The 18353-nt window shown below is 38.7% G+C and overlaps 1 protein-coding gene across 1 annotated transcript in view; it reads right to left on the bottom strand.

Moving 5' to 3' along the window:
* Positions 1 to 18353, bottom strand: part of spryd3 (SPRY domain containing 3) — a 28185-nt gene that overhangs the window by 9527 nt on the left and 305 nt on the right. Inside the window, exons 2-7 of the mRNA XM_079478675.1 lie at positions 17267 to 17403; positions 16310 to 16385; positions 13347 to 13471; positions 13067 to 13202; positions 11424 to 11612; positions 214 to 363 (exon numbers count right to left, since the gene is read on the bottom strand). Coding sequence (XP_079334801.1) covers positions 214 to 363; positions 11424 to 11612; positions 13067 to 13202; positions 13347 to 13471; positions 16310 to 16385; positions 17267 to 17394 — 804 coding nt within the window. The 5' untranslated portion in view covers positions 17395 to 17403. The remainder of the gene's footprint in view (positions 1 to 213; positions 364 to 11423; positions 11613 to 13066; positions 13203 to 13346; positions 13472 to 16309; positions 16386 to 17266; positions 17404 to 18353) is intronic.

The raw sequence follows: 18353 nt of genomic DNA, 5'->3' as shown, positions 1-18353 counted from the left end.
GAATTCATGATGTATAGCCAAACTGTGGCTGTGATATGCCAAAACGATTTGGAAAGCATAATAAAAACACTTTTTTGTAATATTGTGTCCTTATGAATAGCACACAACTGGTATATAGGTATATCCTTCAAAACAATTCATGCACTTCACATTAATCATCGTGGCACCCTTACGAAAGAGACACCCTTAAAAACAACGCAAGAAATGACTTACTCGTCTTGCCAGGCCCAGGGCGATGTAACACTTCTCTCCTGGATCCACAATCTCCACTTCAAAGTAGTGACTGCGTGTGGTAAGGGGCTGTCGGGCCTGAGCCAGACCCACATCCATGATGCTCTTTCCTTTCCCTACATACTCCAGAAGCTGTGAAAAAACACATCACAGACTTCATTTACATCATTCACAAACTGTCAGTCAAAAATGTGTATAATGTACACTTTTAAAAGCAAAAATGTTAACGTACAATTAATAATTACTGCTTGCCTTTGTTAATACTCTCCATGATTTATTTCTCAAATGAGAAATGTACTTGTCCAAATGACAACCTCATGACAAGAAAACCCTTTACGCCTGAAATGTTTTTGACTGCCAATGCGATGCGTTGGTTTTGAGGTCTACATACTCATGTATGGGCAAACCCCAGCAGCACACGGCACTGATGACAAACCCTTGATTGACATTCTCCGTCAGGCGTGTTAGCAAAGAACGTCTGACATAATAAGCTTATTAGAGAAGACGAAAGGTTGACCTCTCTTCATAAGTTCATGGAAGAACAAGGGTTTGGCCTCGTCTTTCAGCTACTGTATAGACATGTGAATGGTATCGGCAGCCCCACCTAGCTTTACGCTTGACAAGACGAAAACACCAATGGATTGTGAAATTACCATCATTAATGTACGATTACATTTACCCTTCGTGGCTTTGGGGTTCAAATTCCAGCCAAACATTTCATTCAGCAGTGTGTCAGAAATCTACAATGATGATGTCAATGACACCTGTATGTGTGAACGAGAGCTTTGTTTACACTGCCCTGAGGAAGCATTTGTATCTGGATGGAGTGGATTAAAAGGTTTAATTGGGTTTTAAGGATACCGTTGCTAGATTATAAGACTGCTGTTGAAGCAAGAATGAGTCATCTCTCATCGGCTGTCTCAACCTAGTGAGCTGCCTACCTAGACAGAGTTCTTAGACATCAAATGCACATTAGAATGGTGATACACTTCAGGTTCCATTCGAACACTTAAGTTTCTTTCGGTGTTTTGGATCACATTTAAATCGAATCAAAATAGGTTGGATGATGTGAATTCTTCTTCGGATCTGGGAGACACCTGTTATAACCAAATAAGCTATAGAAACTATGTGGAACAAGAATGTGTAGGGTCTGTTTATTACCTATCAAACAACATGACAAAGAATGTCAGTCCCCTTCTCTCCATGGCCTTACATGCCATAGGCTATATTTATTTGTGTGGGAAACTAAAACCTAACTTAATTTGAATTAACTTTAAAGGGATGGTTCATGCAAAAACCTAAATTCGTCTATTGTTACTCACCATCAATTCATTCATAATGTGAATGAATTACTTTCTTCTGCAGAACACAAAAGATACTTAAAAAAATGGTGCACATTGACCCCATTCACTTCCACTGTATGGACACAAAAACATTGATACATTTCTCAAAATATCTTCTTTTGTGTTTCACAGTCCAAATAGTAATAATGACATGAGCGCGAATAAATTAAGATTTTTATTTTTGAGTGATCTATTCCTGGTCTCCGACATTATTGTTCATAATATGCACATCAGAACGATGAATTCTGACATCAGATTAAAAGCTTGTATCTTTGGCTATCACGGGCCTAAAGATGGCAGCTCACTAGTTTTTGAGGCTAGAGCTCGGTCTTCCTGTCACCGTTGCATTGAAAGTCCAGCTTTCCTACAAAACCACATCATGATTACTTTCAGATTTCAACCGGTTGATATTAATTACCCACAAATCTTCACTTGCACGGGCAATGGAAACATTTCTTCAATGGCATGTACAACAATGTTCGATATCCTTGTTTACGGCTACAAAGGACTGGAGATCAGATGGACGCTGGGACAGACCCGGGAGGCTCCTACAACAACATGCTGGTAATGACTACCGATGGCCCATATGTGCTCCTACGCTTTTGAAAACACAACAGCTCAAAAATGTCAAACACACAATTAAACTGACAAGAAAAGGTCGCTGTCAATTCTCCAAGAACATCCCCTACCAACATCAAACCCGATGACGGACTACGGAAAGTAATACACACTGCAAACAATCAGCCTGCGCTTTGTTCCAGGCGAGCGTGGCCAATAAGCTCTTTAAAGTCCGATCAATCCAGTTAAACTAATCACGGCGCGATATGAAAGAACGTGTCTGTTGAAATGAAAGACATTGGACACTTGAGAATGCACCAGGTGGCCGACGTCCATTAATCTGTTTCAAGTGCGTGTTGCTTTTTATAGAAGCAAGCAGTGCTTTTTTATTCCCCCCACCTGGCTCTTCTTTTCACATCACCCTCTTTAAGATTTCGTGCCAACACAGTTGCCTTCTCCTTTGAGGACGGAGGCAAAATTGCACCTAGTCACACCTTCCTGCCTCCTTGATGCTGAGTAATGGGGAGGTTGTCTACCTTTCTACCACTCCCAACGGCTCTCAACAGCTCCCAGCATGCTTGGATGACAGCACTGACAGATCCAACATGCTTTCAAACGGCATGATCCCGGGACCTGCTTGGGGGCGGCGGATTGTTTTGTTGACCTGCTGCCCCGGCAACAGATGCAACACTGCAAGCACACGCCACAACTTCCTGTGACAGTGCGGAGAATGTGGAAAAGGTGGAGATGGCCACGAGAGGAGTTGTTTGTCAACGAAAAACAGAGATTCGTCTTAGGGGGGGAATGAAAAGTGCCGTACAAAGTTTCAACAATACCCACTGGAGGGGAAAGAGAGAAACAATTTTTGAATGCAGACTTAATTTTCAACCTCGCCTGATGAACTCAGGCTGTTACAAGTTGTCCGTCAATTAAACTAGCGGTCTTTCACCAAGACAGGGAACATGTAGACTAAATGCAATTTATCCTAGACTCGCCCTGTGTTAAGCGGTTAACTTTTCACATTTAAGCTTGTCTAATTGACACAATATGATATGAACAGCTTCAACATGTAGACTCAATTTAGCTGAGCGCTTGGAATTCCAAGCACTTCCAAGACATTCCTCGTTTCCAAGAAGTTCCTCAGAAACAAATCAAAATAATGTGAAAACACAAATATGGATCTATGAGCGCTAAAACAACTTTTTTCAAGGTGTGGCAGAAATTCCACCGTCTTATAATTGTCTTAAATTAAGCGTAAATCAAAACAGTGTCTGTGTTTGGCTGATCCCCATGTATTTACTCAAAATAAAACGACCAGTGTCTAGCGAAAGAAATCACATCAGTGGTTTGGCCCGTGCAGTCTTTCACCACCTTTTAATAGAACCAATCAGGACCAGTTATTGCCGAAGGGAAGATGCTTCCCAACCATAACTGTTCATTCCTGCCAAAGGACGGATATCACTGATGCTTTGGACCTTATGTGATAAAAGATGTTTATATACTTGCACCTTTTGATTAGTTTATGCTGACAAAGAAGTTAAAAATACAGTGTATCCGTCAACATTTCCAAAGTTCTCCAGAACCACATATCTGAAAGTCTTTCCTTGATTAAAACGATTCCAAGTACTGCATCTTGTTATCCAGTAAAATGCTTAAACATTTTCTTCGAACTAAACTTGTTTAGACTATAAAACTAGGTAAATTGTATTCTATTTTGCATCTTGTTTGTTAAAGTGCTTGAATTTCCATCACGTCACTGTCAAGTTTATCCTTCAGGAACAAATTAAACCATAGAAAGTTGAAAGTCTGGTCATTAGTCTGTCAATATAGATGTTGTCAGGAGTGGTCTTTGATAAAAAATTGAGAGAGCACATCACCTACAAAAACAAGCACTGATAAATGATTTACAATATACACTCCAATATTCTATGAAAGATGTTTTGATTTCTTGATGACCTTAAATGGATAGTTCACTTCAAAATTCTGTCATCATTTACTAACCCTCGAGTTTTTCCAAATCTGTATAAATGTCTTTGTTCTGATGAACACAGAAGAAGATATATTGAAGAACGTAGGAAAGCAAACAGTTCTGGGACACCTTTGACTACCATTGTAATTTATATCATTGTAATTAATTTGTACTATGGTAGTCAATGGTGGCCAAGAACTGTTTGGTTACAAGCATTATTCCAAAAATCTTTATCTGTGTTCATCAAAACAAAGATATTTATAACTATTTGGAACAACTCGAGAGTGAGCAAATGCTTTTATATTTTTGGGTGAACTGTCCCTTTAAGGACAGAATGGTGAGGGATCACTTCATGTAGGGATCGAATCAGCGACGCTCTGTTACAAACCCTAAGTACCACTCCACCACACCACACACCAAGAAGCAGGCCTCAAATTCTCAATAAGAGTGTTATGGATGGAAATCATACCGTGGTCTCCTGTGTGGGTGGTACGAATTCTCCCACCAAAGCACCAATCCTGAACCCATCTCTACAGACTATAATTGCCAACAGCGGCAAGCTCTTCCTGCGCCGAACCTCCACCTGTTAATCTTCTAGAATAAACGTAAACCACTCCAGCCATTGTTTAACTCGGCTCTGTAAAGTCTCTTTCACATGCACCTCTCAACACATGTCTCGTGTGCTGCACATGAAAACCGCTGTCGACAGAATTACAGAAGAGCTTCTTTACAAGGCCGCTAGATCACAAGTCACGATATGCCTTCCTCTTTGTGTCATATAACAAGATACAGACAGAATCAATCTCTTGCATCTTGTTTGGATTTCATGCACTACCCACGTAATGATACGTCACGCTACCAATTCTTGCGTCGGTATCCAGGAGCTGCGGGCAGTCGGTATTCGCGTTGCAAAAACAATCCTACAGGAAACTGTGCATCATGCAGATTGTCTGGAAATGGTAAAAAGTTTAAATCTGACTGTACAAATAGGATACAAATCCAGCAGAAATTTCATGATAAGTCAGGTCATGGGCCACTCCCTGTTCTCTTTCTGATTTCTCATGTTTCCTTTAAAGGGTGTAGTGATGTTCTTCTGCTTTTCCATACGGTCTCTGCTTGGGTTTCAAATGAAACCGTTCCGCTGTGGGAAACAGATGAACTCGTCCAAAGATCGTCCAAAGGCTCACTGCCCAAACTAATGGAAACTAGAATAATGAAAGACTTTTCAATTTCTTAGTGTGAAAGATTTTAGGCCGAGCTGAAGGAACTTCATTTGCCCAACTGGGAAAAACCCAAAGTTGTGAGAGATTTCTAGCCATAGGAAATTATGCTAATATATCGTCGCTGCCCTTCCAAAACCTTGGATGTCCAAATTCAGGAAATGGACAAAACGCTACAGATTTGAAATAATTAAATACGGTTTTGCAAAGTTGACAAGAACTTGTAAATAGTTAAATAATGGCAAAAACCCAGTGACAAGGGTGAATAATAATAATAATGATTTAGGCAAAAACTAAAAATCACAAAACCTGGAAATACGAGGCCTCAGAAGAACAGCAGCAATAGGGCTGTCAAACGATTAATCGCATGTCTGTGTACTGTGCATATTAACTTTAACCTTATATAATGTAAACATCAACTTTTATTATGGATGCGATTAATCGCAATTAATCGTTTAATAGGCGTAATATTTAATGGAAAGCATTTGATCATACAATACAACCAGCAGCAGAAAAAAAACGTAATGTTAAGCCCAGAATCCACTGAAGCGATGTTATTTAAAGTTCAGACCGAGAACAGACATCTGCACCAGCCCTGGTATCTTATTCAATATGAAACTATAAAAAACATCTGACAGTGGTTAGTGTTACAGTAATACAGTTCGACTGGCTGTAATGATAATGAATTCCCGTCCAGACTTAATTGTTAAAGCATGTGTCTAAAACCCTAACCAGAATGAAGCAGGCCACAGTCACATCTCCAGTGCCAGAGGGGCCGAGGGTCACCGTTGTGCTTTTGTGTACGACACAGAGGCTAAATCGTTTCTCCGGGGCCGGGGAAATATACAGTTCGCTAATGGGACGAAATGTTTAAATTAATTTTCAGACATTGCCAGGTCCGATGAACCACAGAGTAGAAAAAATAAGCATATACAATGGGGCCAAAGAGACTATGACAATAAATCTCTGCTCAGTCATTATCACCCCAAGCAACTAAGAAGTGTGTGTGTGTGAGTATTTATGAGTATGAATGAGTATATAAGTAAGACCATGAATGAGTATGTGTCTGGGTGCCTGCAGCTCTCTACGCTAGTGATAAGAATCAGTTGGCATAATGCAATTCATCATGAGTGTAAATGTATACAAGATATGCCGAGGGTCTCTACTCCCTAGGGCCACACTTAACATTTTGAGCTACAGGAATCTGTTTGTGTGTGTGAAGTGAGCAGAAGTCCAGGTGTTCTATAGCTGCCACAAGGCAGTAGGGAGATTAAGTTGGTGGGCAGGGACTATAAACTGATCCCTGCTTAGTGTTCGCAGAAAACTGCATGTACAAATCAGTGCCAGCCAAATGCCACCTTATAACACACACACAGGCAAGGCTGAGGCCTCTGTGTGTCAATTCACCTATATGAATCTTTCTTCAGAGGAAGAATAAGGTTTTCTGAGGAAGGACTGGTTTTGTGTTCATACAACGTAGGACACAATAGGGGCCAAAGTGGTTTGATTATCAATGTTCTCTAAAATATCTTCCTTTAGGTTCTGCAGAAAAAGTCATACAGGTATGTAATGACATATGTGTCAGTAAATGATGAAAGAACTACTTTAGGTTATCTATCTCTTTAATCTTGAGATTGATAGGTTTATCAAAAGTTTCCATCAGTCTCCATTACAACAGAATTAAACTACAGAGAACTAAATTTGGTCCATGAATCTCTCCCAAAGACCACTAAACTGAGATGGTAGGCTTACTAGTGGCTATAATCTGGAACTGAAAAACGCCAAAGTCAGCAAATCCTCACTTTTCCATGTGAGACTCTTTCTTTTAAGAGGGGTTGTACACTGATAGCAAGAGTTTAGACAGCTGTAACTTATGTGCTGAAGTTTGAGCCTCTGAAAATCACAGAGTGACCACATTACCACAAAAAACAAGCGTTGTCCCTCAATTGACAAAAAAGTTAAAATTGCAGTTACAGTAAATACACTTACAATAAAAGTTCAGATGAGTATTGAAACCAGAAATGTTCATACTTTGGTTTACCCAATGTGTTTTTGAAATGCACGAGACAGTTCTAGCAAAACCTTGTAAATTCTCCTATTTCTCATTATCATGTTAATATTTGTGCATACCGACAGGCCTATGAAATCCAGTCTTTAAAATGTGTATTCACTCAAAAATTAAAATCCTGTCATCATTAACTCACGCTCTTGTTATTCTAAGCCCTCTATGACTTTCTTATGCAGAACACAAAAAAAGATATTTTGTAAAATGTTTGTAACCGAATGCAAGTGAATGGGTCCCTCCATTGTTCCAACATTCTTCAAAATATTTTGTGTTCTTCTGCAAAAGAAAGAATGACAAAAGGGTGAATAAATGATGACAGAATTTTCATATTTTGGGTGAACCATCCGGGATGATTCCCGGTTCCTTTAACTGTAAACATATATACAGTTCTTAATGCCGTTCCTCTCTGGTATATTTACATTAACCATGTAAATGTTATCAGGTTTAATAATATCACATAATAACTACACTGAAGACAAGCAATGTAATCATAATAGTCTCCAATACAACCTATCTATGTCGTGTTTAAAGTCTTTGGGAAATACTTCTGAGTACTTTAATGGGTATGAATGAACTTCTATTTCAAAGGCGGTTTGCTTGTTAAAAAATCGACACGAGACTATTAAGATACAACAATAACATGCGCTGATGCCAAAGAACAGAGACATGAGCCGTCACAATTACCCCTCCAAGCAAAACTCTTAAACTCAGGTTTCTGTTATTAAGGGAGTGGCTTTGGATAAAAGAGGTGCTAAATGACTACTTACCATTCTGAACACTTATTAGATCATGATACCACCTAAACATCTACATATCTAAAGGGGAAAAGCCACAATAATCCGTCTTAAGTGCAGTCAATTAAATTCAAACAAAACAAAAGCATACATCTCACGGCATCTATTATTACAATGCCTTTATGAGCATCAAAATATCTCCCTGTTATCACATGCATAAAAAGGGATGACATATAAAGCATGCAGATAAACAAAATCAGGGAGTGTTTGGGATGGCTCTCGACAGCTAGGATGACGGTTTGCAGCATGCCAGAATGTGATTCTCTTATCTAAACAGGTGTGGCTGTCCTAAAACAATGAATATAAACACTGCACAGGAGCAGTGCCGCCTTACAAGGAAAATTAATGCTATTGTAATCGGTTCTGTGTGGGCTAGAACATCTTCATTCAATCATACGAAATAAAACAAAACAGTCAAACATCCCATTTAAGAGAAATCTAGTTTATTTTCACGGATGTGCTACATCTTTCTTCATTTACTCAAGGTGTTGAGGAGGATTCGCTATGTAATGAATTTATGGCAGCAATCTACACGTAAAAAGTAACGTTGGCAAATTTAACAGGTTGATTATTATAAAAAAAAAATTCAAAGATATAATGATCAAATTTGTATCTGTTGCGATACAACTCTTCAATCCTCTTTCCTGTGGCTCAGTGGTAAGAGAGTGGCGCTAGTAACGCCAAGGTCGTGGGTTCTATCCCAGGGGATTTCATATACTAAGAAACAAATGTATAGTACAATGCAATGCAAGTCGCATTGGATAAAAGCGTCTGCCAAAATGAAAGATTAAAAACTATTTTAAATTCATATCATGTAAATGTGTTGCCACTAGACACATTTACCTTTATGCATTCGCCAGAGAATTTAAAGGAACATCACCCCCCACCTAAAACTGGTATCAATTATTTACCCTGAGGTCTTTCTGTGGAACACAAAAGAAGATGTTTTGAGAAATATCTGTGTGGTTTGGTGTCTACATAGTTATTGTCAATGGGCTCCAATGTCGTTTGGATACCTTCATTCTTCAAAATATCTTCTTTTGTGTTCTGCAGAAAGGAAACTCTACAGGTTTGAAATAAAACAGGCCGAGTAAATAAAAGAATGATCATTTTTGGGTGGAGCATCCCTTTAATTCAAAGCACATTTGGCAGACGCTCTTATTCCAAGTTTTGGTTTACATTAGGCAGAAGACTAGAGTACATTCTAGAGACTAGAGTACTTGGCTATTAAGCCTACTAAAGAGTAATTTTATTACAGGTCTACCACTGCTTCACACAAGATCCATCTCGTAGAGATATCTCCATTTCTAAAAGAACCTTAACAATCGCATGAGTTCACTCAACAGTGACTAATGTGGAAACTAAACCACAGGGCATTCAGACATAGTTCCATCTGCCCAAATGTTCAAGGTCTTGTCAAAACATGCCCTTATCAGCAGTGTCTATAAGTCTTAGGTTCCCAGACCAATTCAGGTGACAGAATCACTCCTGTCCAAAAGGGAGCCGAGCCAGAAGGACTCACGAGAATGCACAGAGCCAAGAAAATTCTCTGGCACCCTGTTGGTTCTCTTATTGAGTTTTTACAAGCTGGTCTGGTGCCAGTTCTTGCTCGCTTGGTTCGTGCCATCCAACCAAGAAAGCATAAAGAGCGAGTCGCACTTCATGTGGCCTGCATTCAAGAACTCAGTATAGCATTAACAAGCTGGAAGGTCCAGCGCATCAGATGGGAAGGTGTGCATGCTGTGTTTCCAAAAGCACAACTGCAGTCTCACTCTATTGAGAAGCCCTGCTCCATAACCAACTCAAAGACACGAAAACATGTTCTCTTCAGTTTCATCTAAACTCTACTTTAGGAATTATAGGTGGCCCCAGCAAACACAAAAGAACAGACTCAGGTTCAGCAAACACCAGCATCACTAGGGCTGCAACTAACGATTATTTTGATTATTGATTAGTAAAGAAAGGTCGATTAATCGGATAAGAGGTTTAGTTAGATCTTTTGTTTATAATAACTAAATCAGAGATGGAAAAAGTATACACAACTGAACTCATTGGCCTTCTCTCAAAATGTTGTGGATGTCTCCCTAATTAACACACCATGGCTGAGTTGATTCAGGTGTGTCATATTAGAAGCAGCCGACAACATTCTCTCCCAAACATGGGAGTGAGAGGGCAGTTGGCCAAGGGAAACCTTTTTTGTGGCATGAAAAGTGAGATATGTCGTCATTCAAATGTAGTGAAGTACAGTAAAAAAAATATCCTGAAAAACTAATACGTAAGAAAAGTACAGACACTCGTAAAGTGTGCATAAGTACAGTACTCAAGTTAATGTACTTCGTTACTTCCTACCTCTGAACTAAATAAATAGTTGTTGACAACTATTTTCATTATCGCTTATTATAGTTGTTGCAGCCCTAATCGTCACCTCCAAGTGATTTTTCTAAGAATGAAGACGATGTAAACTTCTTAATGGCTCACAGGCATTTGCTCAAGCAATATGCGATTTCATTCCTGTCATAATTTATTGGTTCAGTCCAGTAAATTGGTGTCTGGAGAGATATGACGATTAAACTATTTAAAGTGGGGATGACATCAGAACAATAGTTTTAAGATGAGGCAGATTTTGGGAACATATACTTTATTTATCACAAAAACCTTTAAACTTTCAGAAGAAAAGGAAATGAAAAGATGGGCTTGACTTTGCACGAAAAAGCAAATGTGGGTGGTAAACACAACTTTTGCAATATCTATGATCCTATCTGAACAGGAAACCATAGTGCTTTGGTTATAAACCATTCCAAGACTAAGAAACAATCTGTGGTGAGTCATGTTTCTTTAACAACTGTGAACACTACACAGTGCACTGGTATTGTAATAGTCAGGGAATGTCTGTCTTTCTAACCTACCACCACAACTTCAAGAACACAACTGATTATGTGCAAAACACAAGAGATAACAAATTACTTACTCACTAAAGCTAAATAACACAAAAATACATCCCACTGTCCACAACATTATTTGACTGCAAATAAATATTCTAGAGCTTGGCATACCTTTAAAGGATCCTTCTAAAAATAATAAAACATCTTGATTTTTGGATGTTTTGCCTTATTTTAATGCTTGTTTTATTTCTTTAAGTGATCTTTAAGCACCCTTAAAAGTCTGTCAAGGCCCCATGGTTATTGCCAATCTAATTGGCTCACGCTTGGTCAAACGGCTGTTTAAGAGCTGACGCTTACTTACTGTGCCGCTGACTTTGACATCATAAAGGCGTGCCCATTCATCTTCATGGCTGTCCACCATCATGACGCTGTCTTCCTCCTCTGAACCCCATTCTGCCTGCAGGTCAAGCCGCACCTCCTCTCCCAGAGAATGCATGCCAATAGCTGGAAACAGGCCATCTCGAGCCACTGGGACCACCACTGACCCCACCTTCCACACACACACAAACGGGCTCTGTTACAAGATTCCATGCGGTTAACCAATACTTTACAGCACATCATATCGGTGAATAAAAACTTCTGTTTGAAATTATGTCTGTATCATTCCAAACCTCAAAACCGTCTGGCCAGCTGGAAAGCCAGTCTTACACCATCCACCAGTAGCAACCCAAAATTTGAAGAATAGACTATTTTGTGTATAAAACCTTTTAATTTCTGTAGATTCTCATTAGAACTCTAATGTGGTCACTTTAAGTGCATGAATAATGCTTCGCTTGTTTTTTTATTAGATAGCAGTCCATTCATTGATAAATTTGTAATGCAAGAACAATACACACAAGGTCTCAGTAATAAAGCATTGGGTATTAACAAACTACAATTTTAGAAACAATTTCATGTACACTCGAAAAATATATTGAGTAGACTAAAACATTAACACAACAGTTTGCATCAATAGGAGTTGTGACAAATAACAAAAATAATGTCATCACGCACATTGGGTCAGACAGATTACTTTTTTCTCTTAGATGAAATTTATTTTTAAGCAACACCAACTTACAAAATTGTTGCTCATCGTTAAAATGAAGTATTAAAAAAATTTCAATACTTATTTAATGAAAGCCACTAGTTGCAAATACACTTTTTTGTATCTCAATTTAAGAAATTCTCAATAACAATAAAAAGCAAGAGCTGATTTTGCCTATAGCATCTGAAATGAGATGCCTTTTGAGGAAAAAGCTACATTTATGCTAATGTTTTTTGAGCCTAACCATAGCCTAAGCAAATGGTCTATCCATCCTTCAGGACAATGGTACAACCTTTTAAAACCACTAACATAACCAAAACCCTTTAAAATGCCAAGAGAACAGAATTATTAATTCTCATGCTGTTTTCATTTTGATAGAAATCCATAGAAAACATTTTATTTCTACATTAACTCTTATTATCCAGTACCATGCAAATCATGATGAGATATGGAGATCCTCAGCAATGCTATACTTTGATACAACAAGCATCACTCATGCAACCTCAACTGTAATAGATTAAGTTAAATGATTGAGCACGAACTAATTTATTTTACGCTTTTCAAACATCTGACGGTAGAGTTTGAACTTGTTTGGGAATGTTACATGGTTTGGGAATACTCAATTGGTGTTGAAAAATTAAGTTATCTAGCCAATTACTTTGATTTACTGCAACTAAAATACTGTCGTAAACACATTAACACAGATTTTTAGGTTACAATTACACACAATATTAAGCTAAGGTAATTATAAACATTATTAAGTCAGCACAACTCATCAAAATAAGAGTTTGACACATTTTTGGCTTGCACCAATGCATCAAATTAAGTTGTGCCAACAAATGCCATGAATTATTTTGTTGCAATATACAGAAATGAACACAAACAAACAGAAATATGTGCGGTTTCAAAACATAACACACCTCCTTTCCATTCTTGGTAAAGAACACAGTGACAAGGCCAGCATCAACAGTGTCTGCATAGATACCACAACCGATGCGGTCGCCACGGTTACACTTAGGACCAAACTGCTGGCCAACAGGATTGCCATTGTACAGCCTGTGGACAGAAGAGACAATCATTTAACTTTAAAGAAACAACATATGATGCTAAAACATATGTCGATAATAAATAATTTATAGAAAAAAAATTAAGAATATATTAAAGGTACAATGCTGAAAGTGAACGATGGCTCTAACTTACTTCCCATCATCAGCATGATAAGCAACTGAGTGTGGAAGCCAGCCAGGCTGATGGTCAAGTTTGTAATATTGAGGAACCAGACCGACAGCAATTGTTCCCCTTACTCCAGTATCCATAATGGTTACCTGTAGGTATCATAAATACCACTATAACCACAGGAACATCAAAGATTAAAAACACACAACAGTATACAAGCAGCACAGCTAAGAGCCTTTGTTTTTCAAAGCTTGCGACAAACTGACAATTTGTTTTGGAATGACTAAAGGGTAATAGATGGCTTTTAGGGGCTTCTAAAGAAAATGCCAACGGTAACATGCGTCACTAGCGGCACAGAGTCAAAAACAGACGGTGCAGAAATCGACAATTAACAAGAAGTGCTCGACTGAGTCACTGGATGGAAATGTCAGGTAACCTGCTATTAAGAATTTTTATGTCTTAAGCTACCACTTTCTTCTGCCGTTGTATGCAAAGCATCTCGACACAATTTCAGCAGGGCCACACCTTCTCCTCGGCGAGCTCCTCAAGGCTAGTCATCTACAACATTTAACTATAAAATTAAAATAGGGCTGCCAATCTTATTCTTTAATCTGGCTGAAACAACGATGGCTTCAAGCGTTTACGTTTTTCCTGCCCTTAAATGGAAAGCCCACACAAAATGAAAATCATTATTTACTCAACCTCGTGCCGTTCCAAAACTGTACAATCTTCTTTCTTACATAAAAACTAACAAATATTGCAAGCAGCATTAAAATGTGAAGTTCTCAGATTTCATTTAATTCAAATATGGTGTGTTGAATTTGACGTCACCACCGAGATGCGATAACCATGTGAAATTAGAACCACTTGGCATCAAATTCAAATAGAACTCAGGCAAAGCCAAAAATGATTAGTACATAATGACTTTGTTCCACAGAATGTTATACAGGTTAAGAATAACATTCAGGTGAATAGGTTATGGCAAGCCACACTAACAAAAAGCCTCATCTTTGAAAGGGGGTGCACAACATTAGTGTTATATCCATCTATGTGACAAAAATTTGGAGGGGGAAGTAAAGATCTATGCATCCAGTGTTTGCCACAAAAACTAAACTTAACTCTGCACCCTCAGCCAAAACCACTTACAAGCTTAGAAAAGGACTCCTCTAGTTTAAACAAGTCCAGGTTTCCTCATCTTCCTTGTTGCCTCTTTCGAGGATTTGCTTTCAAGCTTTAGGAAGCAACTGTAAATCCAGAAATTTTCAACTAAATACAAACACTTGCAGCTGATTCCACATGTTTCCTTCTGATAACTTAATACACTACAAAGTACAGGGTACGCAACCGTTTTACCACAACTTCAACAAAGAACTTTGCCATGAACCAAGCGGCTACGAAATTCCACTCTGGTGATCCAAAAAAAATTATCAATTACACTAATAGAGAAATTTCCACTTGACTAAGGACAAAATTGATGTGCACATGCACACTCGAGCACCCTGAGAAAACAGAGTAGGGGTTAATCGCTGCACAGCGCTCAAATGTTGAAACAAGGAAAACGGCAAACGCGCAACAATGTAGTACTGAATCTGATGGAGCATTGGCTGCCCAGCCCAAATGCGCTGAAATCAAACCCCTGTGAAAGCATAATGAGGAAACATGAGGACCACGCTGACGCATATCCCGTCAGGCAGATGGCCTTTATAGAGAGGGGAAAAGTTCCCAGACTTTAGCAATCTGAAGGATTCTCTTGATTCCTGCGTCACGATCAGGTGATCTAAAGCCTGTAAAGCAAGGGCGAGTTCTTTATCGATTACTCATAAGTGACCACTGTGGATGTTGCATTCATTCACGCTGGCTGAAAATATGTTTGGAGAACACAGACGCACAGAGTGACGCTATCGGTCGATACGATTGCGATATAGTTTGGTTTGACACATCTCCTTTGACATCTTAACAGAGCACAGAAGATTGTTAAAAATAAATTTCTGCTAGGGATTTGGCCATTTCTTGCTTTAAAGATTGGCAGAACCCAAAGAGTAAATAAGAATGTACAGAACGTTTCTAAATGTAGAAACAAGGCTTGAATGCTTGAAAAAGGGGTTTGCTGTAGTGCTGGGATATACGAAGGACTCATCAGGATACAGAAATCTATGGGGCGTTACTTTCCTGCTTCAATGCTCCAGAGAGGAAGTTCATCAAACCAGCTCAATCTTCCAGCAGCAGAACGCCATCAGAGCTGTCTCCAGGCTCAGACACATATCCAAGTTGTTTCTGCTGTGCCCCATAAATTAAATAATCTTGCCCTCTCCCGAAGCTTAATTTACAACCCAATCCCGTAAATTTTCCTGTACTAAATCACCTGGGAGCTGCTATTCAAACTGTAATTTGTGGCAAAGTTGCAGGAGAAGCGATCTCCAAATGGTGATATCCCTGTTCATCAACACAAAGGGGACAAAGCTTACAGCCGCCCATATGCTTCGAACCAACAGAAAGGCAACAGTTGTCCTAAATTCTTAAAAAAACACACACAATTTCTTAACAGTTTAACAAAAATAGATGCTACAATAAAAAGGCTAAACTTAATGACTACTGACCAAACTGCCTATTGCAAAAAGGAGCCTTGTGATATTGATGCAGAGATTCACAAATCTTAAGAATTCAAAGACTGTAAGCCTTATAACAGAAGGGGTCCAAAATATTTCAGGACATTGACATTCACATGGTCACTGCAAAGATAATTTACATCACACACAAAAAACAATACTGAAAATGTAACAGATTTTTTTTAAATCAGAAAGAGAAAAAGGTAAATATGTAAATCTACAAAATGGCCTTGGTTTAAAATAAAGAAAATCAACACACACTTACAAAAAGCAATAAGTACAGGGCTATTACAATTACTAACAAAAGCCAAGAGAAAGGGTGTTGAAGTGAATCACATTCTAATGTTATTAGCAACCCCACAACATAGGTGTGCTGCTTACCTCAAAGTAACAGTTTCCTTTTGATAAGGGGCGTGGAGCCACGTAGCAGCCAACTTCATCAGAGTTCCCTTGGTAACTACAGCAGGGAAGCAATAAAAAGCTTAATGTTGCTATAGGCACATCATTACATTGTCCAGTGAGGCATGGACTAACAGATGAAATCATGCTCTGTTGTGTTTCGACACGTTTCTTGATATTTCACATTGATTCTTTCAAAGCCACACAATTAATTTTTTCAAGCACTCAAGAGTGAGTGAGAAGCTATTTCAGACCCAATAAGATGACCCAAAGTTGTCAAGTTCATAAACATGAAATGTGCAAGATACTGCAGTCTTCCTAAAATGCAAAGCAAAACACTACTACAAAAAGTCATCAAAATATCCTTTTCCGCTCAATTCAAACCTGCTTTCGTCTCTGTTTCATTCATGATAAATCACAGTTACAGATGAATGTGGTGTCAAAGACAGATACGTATTCAAAATTATTTTTACATGCGTTTATGGATTTGAATCACTGACACACTGCATCCAAAACAAATGCCTTTGACTTCATATCGGAGATTCAATGACGTCACATGTGCAAGGCCTGTTTATTTATCCGGTGATTCAAGTTAGCTTTTCATCTAAAATAAAAACAAGTAGCCAGTGACTCTGACTGAAAATATAATTGTTTCAATCAGCGAGGTCAAGTCGAGGCTGATTACGTCTTTAGTACAGACTAATGGCTCGAATACACGCACCCATGATGTTCTTCGCTCGCAAATCCAGCTACGTGATACCGATGGGGGTAACCGGTTGTGCAATTCCAAACACACAAATAAATAAGGAAAAATTAAAAGCAGTGCTGAAATTTTCCATACAGACCAGAGGCGTCAACGGATGAATTCAACTCCAGGTGCTGACTTTCAAACAAAGTGGAAAAAGAACAGAACATGGGTTACGCATGGGGCAAGCTCACCTTAGCGTGTCTCCGTTCTTCAGCATTCGTTTGCATCGCTCTTGATAACGAACAGCACGAACTTCCCTGATTTCTCTGATCCTGCGCCGCCAGTTCAGGAATCTGTAGTGTAAATTGATATCATCCATCTTGCCGGGCTACAGAGTGGGAAACAGATGCCGTAAGGTTTAAAGGCCTTGATCTGAGGACCTGAGACTCCAGGCAATCTATCTGATTGAGCTCCTAAGAGGCAAAACTTGTAGATTTAATATGATGAAGTACAAACAGACTTGCTTTACACGAATGAACACACATCTGTGCAAGTGCCGTATTGAATTCAAGCATTAGATATGGCCAGGCCCACATGAGATCTGCACCCATAGAAGCCTACACATTTACGTTTATGGAATATTTTGGCAAGTTCAATTATGCTTAGCTATCATTTATAACCCATGCACATATTTCCATTGGAATTTTGTACCATCTAAAGTCACCTAAGGTTGGGAAATTAAACATTACCCCATATTTAACCCCACCAACACACAACAACCAAATATGAGACATTCACACACAAATGAGAAAATACATTTTAGAAAAAATGAGATGCAAAAAGAAGGATGAAAAAACGACCTCTGCAAAATTATACTAACCCATTACATTATACGGTATGATTCCAAAACATACAAATACAAGACTTTTAAAGATGCGTATGTTACAGACAGTCGTGAATAACAAACACAAAAATAATATGGTGTTTTGCTATTCTTTGCATGACGTCACGTGAGTGACAGCCCTTATAAAGTCTCCACAGATAGTATCTTACGCGTCACCTGTCATCCATGAAGCCACTATTCTAGATTACCACAGTTATCGAAATTATTTAGACAACCATTGTGACACAAAGACGCATTAAAAAGATCATACAGCTTCCGATCGTAAGTATCTTCTCGTCACTAGGCAAGTTAACAGTTTGACAGATTAAAGTAACATACTGTACCAGACAGAGTTAAAACACTGACACAAAAACATCTAAATATACAAACGTACATCCTCTAATATATCAACATACGCGCTTTATCTGCTATTACATACATGAAACGAACAAATT

The sequence above is a fragment of the Barbatula barbatula genome (assembly GCF_947034865.1).
Source record: "Barbatula barbatula genome assembly, chromosome: 17".
Taxonomy (NCBI): domain Eukaryota; kingdom Metazoa; phylum Chordata; class Actinopteri; order Cypriniformes; family Nemacheilidae; genus Barbatula; species Barbatula barbatula.
Note: the sequence above shows the minus strand (reverse complement) of the source record. Positions and strands in the feature narration are given on the sequence as shown.